At 40.7% G+C, this 11,865-nt stretch overlaps 1 protein-coding gene across 3 annotated transcripts in view; it reads left to right on the top strand.

Moving 5' to 3' along the window:
* Window positions 1-4,157: 4,157 nt before the first annotated feature.
* LOC131256721 (uncharacterized) overlaps window positions 4,158-11,865 on the top strand; it is a 30,491-nt gene continuing 22,783 nt past the window's right edge. Inside the window, exon 1 of one of the 3 annotated variants that reach the window (XM_058257731.1) lies at window positions 4,158-4,477. In XM_058257731.1, the coding sequence (XP_058113714.1) occupies window positions 4,252-4,477 (226 nt within the window). In that variant the 5' untranslated portion in view covers window positions 4,158-4,251. The remainder of the gene's footprint in view (window positions 4,478-11,865) is intronic. The other 2 variants (XM_058257732.1, XM_058257733.1) reach the window with 2 other exon arrangements.

The following is an 11,865-nucleotide window of genomic DNA, read 5'->3' as shown; positions in this document are numbered from 1 at the left end:
AGCCTTGTATGCAGCCAGTGTATCAAATAACTCTCCTTTATAATATAAAAAATTAAAAACAATTGCCTTCTCCAACAATATTTGCCGGTATGCTTTTTATCTCAACTGTTCATTTATTTTAACTTTGTTACTGGCCACAAAAGTTTTGGATGAGTTGATTTTTGGTTTTCCCTTCATCCATGTGTTAGTGGCTTAAACATCCGGTTGTACACTTGTATGGAATATAAATATTATAGTTGACCCTTGGAAGTTGTTAATAGTAGTTTCCTTAACGAGAGCTGTACATGAACCGAGTTAACGCTCGCTCAATTGGACTCGAAAAAGCTCGATTCAGCTCGGTTTGAAAGTGAGTTTGAGCCAAGTCAAGCTGATTTTTGGAGCTCGAAAGGATTTCAAGCTGAGTTTGAGCTTGTCCGAGCTCGAATCGACTTGGATCAAACCCCAACTCGAATCGAACCAGTTTGGTGACTTCGCTATTTTGATATTGATGTTGCTCACCAAGTGTTTGATGAAATGACTCAACTAAGTGTCAGCTGGTGGCGAGGAAGGTATAGATATGAAACAAATACCATTGTATTTTGATTTTGATATTGTCTACTGAATGTTTGATTAAATACATATAAGCTGTTGATGCTGCTTTAAATACTGCGAGAAATTGAAGGTGCACTCCATGCATTCGAGAAAACACTGCACAGGCTTGATCTCGGTTCTAACTCAGCTCGAACTAGCCCGAGAGCTGTTGATCAAGCCGAGCCGAGCTGGCCTGTCAGGCTCGAGGACCGAGCGGAGCCGAGTTTGAGCTGGGGTCAGCTAGTGGCCGAGCCAAGTCGAGCTGTGAAACCTCGACTTGGTTCAATGCGTTTACAACTCTAGACATGGATAACACGCATCCATCATGACAGGGCTCATAGAGTTTGGTGCTGGGGCACAGATTGCCTGCTAAGTTGCCAGTATGGCAGTGCTTTGTACGCCCCACAATGATATATGTGTTTATCAGCATCATCCACTTATTTTTTTTGCCCTACTATAATATGATATATTCACTATTTATTTTTTCATATTATTTAGGCATGGTATCAAAACACAAGACAAATCCAAATCTAAGACCACATTGCAAGAAAATGGTGATGATTGAACACCTATTTTCCGGCCCATTGACACCCTAGCGGCTAGCAATCCTGCTAGAATCTTGGGACAATTATTTGATTCTCCTGCTACGTGCGACCCAGGCGGTCAGACATGAGAGCGGATTGCATGTGCCCCCGCATACAGATATACCTGTGCCGGGGCTGTGTGGGGGCATAGAGATGCCCGTGACAAATTCACTTCATCCATCTGTTTTTAAAGACGAATAGGATTCTAAAAATCAGGGAGATCCAAAACTCAGGTGGGCTACCACGAACGAAACAGGGGGAACGGTTGAAACATTCCTGGAGCTGAACATGATGTTTATATGCCATCTAAACCGTTCATATGATTATTACCACTCAGATAAACCGTAGGAACCAATATCACCCTGATACAAAACTTTCGTCACCCCCAAGCGTTCAATCCCCACTGTTTCATGTGGTATGACCCACATGAGTTTTAAATATACCTATTTTTTAGCTTCCAAAACTACTGTGGTCTTTAAAAACAGATGGATGGAGTGGATTTCTCAGGGACATCTCTGTGGGCCCCACACGTCCCTGGCACAGGTATATCTCTATGCCCAGGCCACATGCAGTCCGTTTTCATCGAACACTGTCCACGTGGCATACGTGGGCACTTACTGTTGAAATCGGACGGTTGGATGTCTCACTCCTCCAGTCCAACCGGTTGGACCGTAGGTTACCATCCATTAAGCGGACAACTTGCCACTGCTCATGTGCATGCCGTGCGACATTGAATCCTTCTGACAGTTTGGAACCACCACTGAGATCCCCTACTGTAAAATCAGCCCTATAAACTCATCAGGTGGTCCACAAAGTATAAAAACAATATACGGTCAGTGATGAATAACAGAATACAATCGTGGGCCACTAGATCAGTAGATGACGCTGTTTTTTTTGCATAAGGTGATCTCGTTGGTGGACCCACCAAGTGGATGGCTTGGATTTTGCAGATTCATGACTAGTTGGAATGGAAGTTATTTTTCAAGTGAATCCAGGCCTCCTCAACTTTTGTGGCCTCGGGACGTTCTTATATATCCACCCATCCAATGCCAACTCATCCTACTCTACAAATACCAAATATCTCCGTTTACTCTCAATTTCATTCATTTACCTCCGGTTATTTCTATCCAAACAGCCTCATAAATATAAACATGAGAGAATAACAAACTAAATCTTATTTGCACCTTGAGAATATACTTCCCTTCGTATCATTTGGCGACAAATCACTTCTCAAAAACAAAACGATTGCAAATGAGACATTGCAATGAAGGGCACACGGCTCTTACTGGAATTTGTGGTTGAAGCAATGTACTTGACACGTGTATAAAGACACACATTGATAGAAAACTTATTGCAATCTAGATATATTCGGCAAGGTGTATCATACAATTCTATTAAAATGGAAACTTATCTAAAGATGATCGATAATTTTATGGAGATTATAAATGTTTGAGAGGACGAATCCTCCTAAAATGAAAGGAAATCAAAGACGTGACTAAAAATCTGTATCCACATTTATAGTCAAGCTGGCAAGGAAATCTAAAAATGCTTTGATCTCATAACTTTTGAGGATACCAAATCAGCAAGAAAACCTAATAAAGGCTGCCACCTTAAAAGCTATATAAACAGCACGTGATAAATAGCTCGCGGTTACAATGACATATAATCTCTCTACACAATACAATCCTTCTTATCATAGTTTTAGTTTTAGATATCTTCATTTCTTTCTAGCCCCTATTAAGAACATTCGGAGTTTTGGTACCGTAGATTGTTATTGTCCAACACAATGTAGTATGCTTAGGAATAATACAAATATTCATGACATGTAGTCATTTGATTCCCAATTAACCAAGTTTTTACTTTGAACGCCACACCTTGGTCACATTTTGCTGACCATCCCTTTCAATTGTTTGTCTGTATAGGCATTCACATGTATTTATCTTTATTTATCTACTTATTTTATTTTATCGCTAATTGTATTGAGCTTTAATTATAAATCAATAAAATTGACATTTTAACTCATTTAGTTTTTAATATATATTATTGTATCACTTAGAAACTTAAGGCTCACGATCACCGTTGACAGAAAAAGTTCTTTGCTCAATATAAAAAGTTCTTATCTATTGCTAATCATTCCCTTCTAAATATCATAATCATTGTAACATTGGTGGTGGGTCAATTTTCATATGTTTAATCTTACTATTGATTTGGTGTCTAAGGTCACAAGCGTTCAATCACATATACTATTTTAATTGTACACATTTGACTGAATACATATGGTTAATTAATAAATGTAACCTTGTGTTTGATTGAATAACAACCATCACATTATAAGAAATGATAGGGACTTGGTACTCATTATTTAAAAACTTTTTGTGTATAACAAAATTTTCCAATCATATTGATATTTGAGTTTATCCTTTGTCCAATTAAAAATCAACTTTATGAATGTGTGGATGGCATTTAAATATATGGTGGCCCTTAAAATAGTTTCAATGATAGGATTTTCACATGGCACACATATGTTTTATACATCTCTTGTGTTCGGTGTCCTATCCTAAAATGAGCTAGCAAAATAGATGTAACAAGATATAACACACAACATCATGATGGGGACTATTTTATAGGAGCTCATCAATCTTAAAGTTAAATAATCAAATAAACGAAAATTATAATGTGGAATGAACTCAACCTGGGACCATAGTTTCAATTTAATTTGAATTTATTGTGCTTCAGGTGTGCAAATTCGAAATAATCTCTAGGTACATGAGTATCATCCATCACACTCTGCCAGAGTATAAATTTTTTTCTCTATCGCCCACTAAACTTCATATGTTGAAGAAACGGACGGGTTAGGAACGCAACACGGAGTCCCACAACCTTTTTTGGACCAGTACATCAAAAAAGGTCGGGTCCATCGACTTACGAACGGCCTGGATCCCGCGAGTATTTATTATACCAGAAAGCAGATTATATTTCCCACCACCGCGATGACTCACTAAAGAAAGATCCTGAAAAAATTTCCAGAGTCTGCAAGAAAACCCAGGCCATTTTCTCTGCTTCTCTCCAAAATCCCCTCTCTCTCTCTCTTCTGGCCATGGCCTCCATTTCTAGGGCAAACCGAACGGTCGAGCCCAGATGGGGTGGAAAAATCCTTCGTAGAAGGCGGGCGCCTGCAACCTCTCCCTATCACCGGCCGAGCCCCCCTCGCCGCCCTCGATCCCCTTCCCCTACCTCCAGCTCGATCTTCGGCCTTTTCGCCTCAGGCGCCGGCAAGCTTCTCTCATCTGTCTTCCGCCGCAGCAGTTCCAGCTCCTCCTCTGGTGAGTCTTCTTCTCTTCCTTTCCATCGTTTTTTTTTTCGCTCGTTGTCCTTTGTTAGGTTGCGTTCGGCTCTTACTTTGGGATTAGAAATTCTCGGTTCTGGAGATTCCAATTTCATTGTAAAATTTCCTGATATTCATGAAATGATACTCGTTTCGGTACGGAAGAGATCTTCCTTTTCGACACAACACTAAAGAAATACATTTTATGGTTCTTGCGAATCCTGATAAGAGTAGAAAAGTGTAAATTGCAGAATCATGAAACTTTCTTGTGCACTTGCTAAATGGGGATGAGGCAACTGCTGCCTTAAATTTTTAGGGTTTGGAATTGTATGTGTTTCAAGTTTCTTGAGGTTTGAGAAATTTATACGATGATGGTGAAGTAGGCTTGTTTGAAGTTGCGGCCATTTCTGTCTTTTTTATTGATTTGCTGTGTACAATCTCACACGTAAGAGTCTTGTTACTAAAATTGCTTCAATGGAAATGGTGAGAGTCGGTCTCTTGTAGGTGATGAAATCAGTCTGATATTCATATTAGGGCCTGTTTGGATGCTTGTAAGTTACTTAAGTTGTAAGTGACTTAGAGGTAACTCACTTACGGGTGAAAGTCACTTACAGGTAATCCTGTTTGGACCTAAGCTGAAAGTCACTTAGAGGTAAGTTGGTTTTTGTGTTTGGGTAATCTGTAAGTCAGTTACTTACAGGTAAGAAGCTGTATATTCACATCAAGCAGAGCTTGGAGTGGGGAATCGTTCCAAAATCTAATTGACAAATAAGAAAGGTTGGTAAAAATATGCCATTTTATTAAGCCCATCTAGATGAATAGTTGAACTGATTCTTAGGCTAAACCAATCATTTAGTGGACCATAAAAGTGGGTCCACATTCAAAATATCTCTAATGTGAAGCAATAACTTAAGGTAAAAAAAACAAAAAAACAAAGAAACAATGAAGGGTAAATAGGCCTACTCCCCCTACGATTTTCTTTCTCATCTCTATGGTGGTTTTGCAGGTCTCGAGATTCAAGACAAGACCGGCTTTTTCAGCAACAAGAATTAGGATAGGCCAGGAGATTATTCCCACACTGGTTATTACCACCACCCACCTTTGATGATGGCAATGCCACAATTAACAACATCAACATCCCGAGTACCGACTAGTGAATTGTCACTAGTAGAGCCATTTTGATACCCGCATTTCACCACCATGCATAGACTTCCCTGGCGTTGGAGCTACTTGAAGGAAATGAGAGCTAATTCTAAAAATTCAGGTGCAATTAGGTGTAAAAAGGAGGGTAGGAGAGGTAAACTTTGGCCTATTGTGCTTGAGGTCTGTCCAATTATCCTCACCCATTAACGATATACTTCAAGACGGTGCTGGGGTGGATGATCTGGGACTATTAAAAAAATTATGCTTATTTGTGGGGCCTATAGTGGACCATATATGTTTTCTAATTCAATTAGATTATGGATCTGACAAGACATTGGACTCATTGGACTCTTAAAAAAAGCTATTTGAAGGACCAGATGGGTCATGCCACAAGCAGTAGTTGGACTAGGAACGCTCACCATTAAAAAACTATGATTATTTGTGGGGCCCACCATGAACTGTACATGTCAACTAATCATGTTAGATGATTTAAGTGATTAAGATGATTGACATGGAAAAATTCAGGCCATTACAATACTTAGCTAGGCCACATCACATGGACCAATTGCGAAAGGTACACACACTATTAAAACTATCCAGATTGTTGGTGTGGCCCACTAGATTTTGATATTGGCATAAAATTGGCTCCCAAGAATATAGATGGATTGGATGGCCTAAACAAAGCACAGTGGACCCTGCAATCAGTGCGTGTGCATCATTTATTTTACCATTGTAGAGCCACTGTACCTTTCCTTCTTTTTCTCTTCTAATCGAAAAAGGGGGGTGAACCATGCAGAGCTTTGGAAAAAAACCCTAAGACCTGTGGTTGCTTGTGGTGGCCGGTGCTACTATTCTCCAATTGTAGAGAGAGAGAGAGAGAGAGAGAGAGAGAGAGAGAGAGGCGGTTTTGGTTTTTGTGTCTGTTTTGCGCAATACTTTGAATGGTCCATTACTGCGAGCTTGTAATTTCTTAGCGGAACCCTGTAGAAACCGCTCTGGTCTGATCCTAACCATTACATAATCCCCTTCATTAAATTCTGTCCACCTACGATGTTGGTGAGCTGAACATTTCTAATCATCATTACTCACATTTATGCGCTGTCGAACATGTGCATGCAAGTCATGAATGTGTTGTGCAAATGCATCGGCTGACTCAGAAGATCTTTGGATAACTGACATGGGTAACAAGTCTATGGGCATATCCTAGGTTTGTACCCACTAACAATTTCAAATGGACTTAACCCTGTAGATCTATTGACTGAACTGTTGTAGGGGAACCCGGCTATAGGTAGAATCAAATCGCAAGTTTTCAGATGTTCACCCATTAAGCATCGTAAGAGGTTTCCAAGGCTGCGATTAGCTACCTCAGTTTGGGAGTGGTATGCAGTAGAAAACTGCAATTGTGTTCCTATCATGTGCCATAGTGTCTTCCAAAAATAGCTGGTAAATCTGACATCACGGTCAGACACTATGGTCTTAGGTAAACCATAGAGATGGACCACACCATCAAAAAAGACCTTAGCAATATTAGACGCATCCGAAGTTTTAGAACATGGGATGAAATGCGCCATCTTAGAGAAGTGATCCACAACAATAAAAATAGAATCATGCTTTTTAATCGTCTTGGGAAGCCCAAGTACGAAATCCATGCTAATGTCTTGCCACGGAGCATGTGGCACAGGTAATAGCGTATATAATCTAGAAATTTTCTTTTGTTGCTTTGCCATCTGACACGTTCTACACTGCCCTAAAATTCTGGCGACATCTCGCTTGAGACTTGGCTAGTAGAAACGATCCTCTACAAGGGCAATAGTCTTATCACGGTCAAAGTGGCCAGCTATCCCTCCCCAATGAAGCTCCCAGACCAGGAATTCACGGAGGGACGTACGAGGAATACATAAACGATTTCCTTTAAAAAGGAATCCATCTCTCAATACGAAATCCCCTACACTTTGCTGATCACTTGAGAGATGTATAGGTACCCCCAAAATCTGGGCATGTGGGGTACTCGTCTCTCAGTTGCTCAAAGCCGACAGCTCTTACACTCAGAATTGAGCAACGCCACTTTACGGCTAAGGGAATCGACTGGTTTATTCTCTACTCTGGCCTTGTGTTTCAAGACAAACGAATACTCTTGAAGGAATGTAACCCACTTAGCATGCCTTGGGTTAAGTTTCTTTTGGGAGTGAAGATAACGTAAGGCCTCATGATCAGAGAATAAGACAAATTCCTACGGTAGGAGGTAGTGACGCCAATGTGTCAAAGACTGCACTACCGCATAGAATTCCTTGTCATAGTAGAGTATCATTGTTTTGCCCCATTTAGTTTCTCACTGAAATAGGCAATAGGAAGGCCCTCTTAACTCATGACTCCACCTATACCAACACCAGACGCATCACACTCAACTTCAAAGACTTTAGAAAAGTCGGAAAGGCACATGACTGGAGCTTCGACCATCTTGCCGTTAATTTCTTTGAAAGCCTTAGCTGCGGCTTTCGACTACACAAATTCTCCCTTCTTCATACAATTTGTAATGGGAGCCATAATCGTGCTAAAACTACTAATGAACCGACGATAGAATGTGGCTAAGACATGGAAGCTTCGCACCTCATGGATGTTCTTCGGTTTAGGCCAATCAACTATGGCCTTGACTTTCTCCGGGTTTGCATGCATCCCTTCTGCTGACCAAGGTATCCCAAATTGGTTACGTATCGGCCGTAACGGCCGATACGTAACAGTAACAGTGGGGCCTGTTACGTAATACGGGAGCGTAACAGGCGATGGGCCGATATTGTAACCGTAACGGCCGTTACGGGCCATAACGGCCGTTACGGACCTGTAACGGCAGTTACGGGCCTTGAAAAAAAAAAAAGAAGAAAAAACTTACCTTTCTTCTTCTCTTTCTTCTTCTTCCTCTTCTCAGACAGTTGCGGCTGCAGCCTTCGTTTTCTTCTTCTTCTCTCTCTCTGTTCTTTCCCTCTTTCCCTCTTTTTTCTTTTCTCTCTTCTTCTTTCCCTCTTTTTTCTTTTCGGTCTCCCTCTCCTTTTTTTTTTTTGCAGGTGTACCACACACCAGCTTAGCTGTTGTAGGTATGTGTCACGCTAAGACGAGCGCTGACACTCCTCGAGCTCCAAGTTGTACGAACGGTTCAAAGGAGATCAAAGTTATATGGGCTCCACAGTGATGTATTTATTATATCTACACCGTTCATTTATTTTTAAATATCATTTTAGAGCATAACCCAAAAAATGAATCGTATCCAAAGATCGTCCGGACCACACCAAAAATAGCAACGGAGATGATGATTTTCACTGTTAAACAATTCGTAGGCCCACCATAACATTTATTTTCCATCCAATCCGTTCATAAGGTCAAAAAGACCTGAATGAAGAGGAAAAACAAATTTCATATTGATCCAAAAGTTCTGTAATCCCAAAAAAGGTTTCAATGGTAGACGTTCAATCCCCCACTGCTTTTTGCAGTGTGGTCCACTTGATAATTAGATCTGTATTATTTTTCGTGTCAAGCCTTAAGATGATCTTGTCAAATGAATGGACGGTTTAGATATAACACATTCATCACGGGTGGGGCCCAAAAAACTTTGACACGTGTGCTACACTTCACAATCCGAGTTCCGCCTAATTCGGGCCCTTAAAAAATTGTACACAAGACATATTAACTTAAAATTTACCAATTAAATTATGAACTGCAATTGCTAACTCACAATGCTAAAATCAAATTATTTGAATAGTTTTAATTGTTATTTTGTGGACTTTTATTTTTTAAAATAGGGCCTTTTGATTTTTTTCATGATTCACTATCCAATAAATGTCCACCAATACATAAGTGGGATAATGGCAATAAATTGCATGAATTTGAGGCTAATTTGGGGCATAGATTGGTCCTCCAAGTTAGCCTGAAATTGGTAACGCCATTTACCTGAATTTAATTTCATTTTTAAAAAGAACTATTGGGAGAAAGATATTAAATTGTTAAGTATATAAATTAGATATTTAGAAAATTAAATACATGAATTTTGTAGTCAAATTCAGGTTACGTGGTTCAAAAATTAATCAGACAATCTGACACAACTTTTCACCAAAGAGTGGACCGTTACACCACCATAAACATGTTCCAATTTATAAATGAATGCATATTTGGAATGCTTAGAATATTCCGAATTTAATCCATATTTTTTCATATTTTTTTGGCAAAAAAAAAAATTTACGCCGTTACGGGCCGTTACGCCCCTTATCCGTATCGGTTTTGGAGGGCACCGTTATGCCAATCGATACCGATACGGGATACCTTGCTGCTGACACTATAAACCCTAAGAACACAACCTGATTGGACATGAATAAACACTTCTTAAGGTTAACGTATAATTTCTTCGCCCTAATGATGCTACAGACCAACTTTAAATGTTTAAGTTGTGATTCTCTAGTGGTGCTATTGATCAGGATATCGTCGAAGTACACCACTAAGAATTTCCCCATGAACGGTCTCAAGACTTGGGTCATCACCCGCATGAAAGTGCTGGGTGCTTTAGTCAAGCCAAAAGACATGACCGACCACTCATATAGCCCATCATTCGTCTTGAAGGCTGTCTTCCATTCACCACCGGGGTGTATACGGATTTGGTTATATCCACTATTGAGATCTATTTTAGAGAAAATGGTGGACATAGCCATCATGTCTAACATGTCATCAAGCTTAGGTATGAGAAACCTATACTTGATCGTGATTTTGTTGATGACTCTACTGTCCACACACATGTGCCAACTGTCGTTTTTCTTAGGTGTCAGTAAAGCGGGTACGACACACGGGCTTATGCTCTCTTGGATGAAACCCTTTTGCAGGAGTTCATCTACCTGCTTCTTTATCTCTGCATGCTTTGTAGGGTTCATCCTATAGTGAGGAAGGTTTGGTAGAGTCGACCCAGGGACAAGATCAATGGCATGCTGGATGTCCCTCATGAGTGATAACTTATCTGGCAAATCCTTAGGGAATACATCTCTGTACTCCTCTAAGATTGAGGCTACCTCGTAGGGTAACCCCACTGGTACCTCTGGTGTAGCCTCTCTAGCCACTAAGGCATACACCGTTGAATACTCCTCAGCCTCTCTTTCAAACTCTTTAGCTGTGATGATGTGGAGAGACTTGGGTGTGGCTTTCCTCACTTCTTTAGGCTCACTAGCTTTTTCACATTTCTTCTTTGCAGTGTTTTGTGGTGGCATATGATTAATTTTGATATTCTTGTCGTTATGCATGAAGGTACACGCATTAGAACAGTCGTATATCGTGATGTCATTATTGAATAGCCACCGTCTGCCCAGGATGATGTGACCTACATCCATGGGCAACACATCACACCATAGGGACTCCTTATAAGACCCGAACTCGATGGGTACAAGACATTGATGGGTGACAGGAAGGGAAGTCTTATCTACCCATGAGACTTTATACAAGTCAGGATGATGGGTGGCTTCTAACTTTAGAGGGCTTAAGGTGCTAGTGGAAATTACATTCTGGCAACTCCCATTGTCCACTATCACCTTACAAATTTTCTCGCCACACTTGGCGATTGTGTTGAAGATAGTGTTGCAACACCAGTCAACACTACTTCTAGTCTGGGCTAGCACACACTTGACAACTGCTAGTGTGGCATCATCACCCACCTCATCCTCATCACCAATGATCTTACGACCTGATATTCTTCAACTTCAGAGTTGCTCTGATCATACTCGCTATCCTGGGAATCGCCTATGACTAAGGCTTTTCTTTTGCTCTTTGTGGGACACTGATTTGCAAAATGGCCAATACTCACATTCGTAGCATCACACATTCTGTCCTCCACCTGGACTAGCACCAAGGACGCCCTTTCCCTTGTCATCCTTAGGCCTAGGTGGAACATTCGCCTACACCCTGGGTTGATTACCAATGTTGGGTGTAGTTCCCTAAGAACTAGTCATAACATTAGAGTCTCGGGAATTGAACCGTCTTATGACATGAGTCTTCAGATACTGCTCTAATTCCTGCACCACTCGCATCATGAATTCCTCAAATTTCTGCTGAAGCTAAAGTGACTGGCATCAGTGGAGTTTCTGGATGGCATGACGAAAGACCAGCAAGGATGAGTTTTGAGATGGATGGCATGACGAAAGACCTGCAAGACGAAGAGATGGATGGCATGACGAAAGACCTGCAAGACGAAGAGATGGATGGCATGACGAAAGACCAGCA

The sequence above is a fragment of the Magnolia sinica genome, chromosome 9 (assembly GCF_029962835.1).
Source record: "Magnolia sinica isolate HGM2019 chromosome 9, MsV1, whole genome shotgun sequence".
Lineage (NCBI taxonomy): Eukaryota > Viridiplantae > Streptophyta > Magnoliopsida > Magnoliales > Magnoliaceae > Magnolia > Magnolia sinica.
This window is presented reverse-complemented; position numbering and strand designations above follow the sequence as displayed.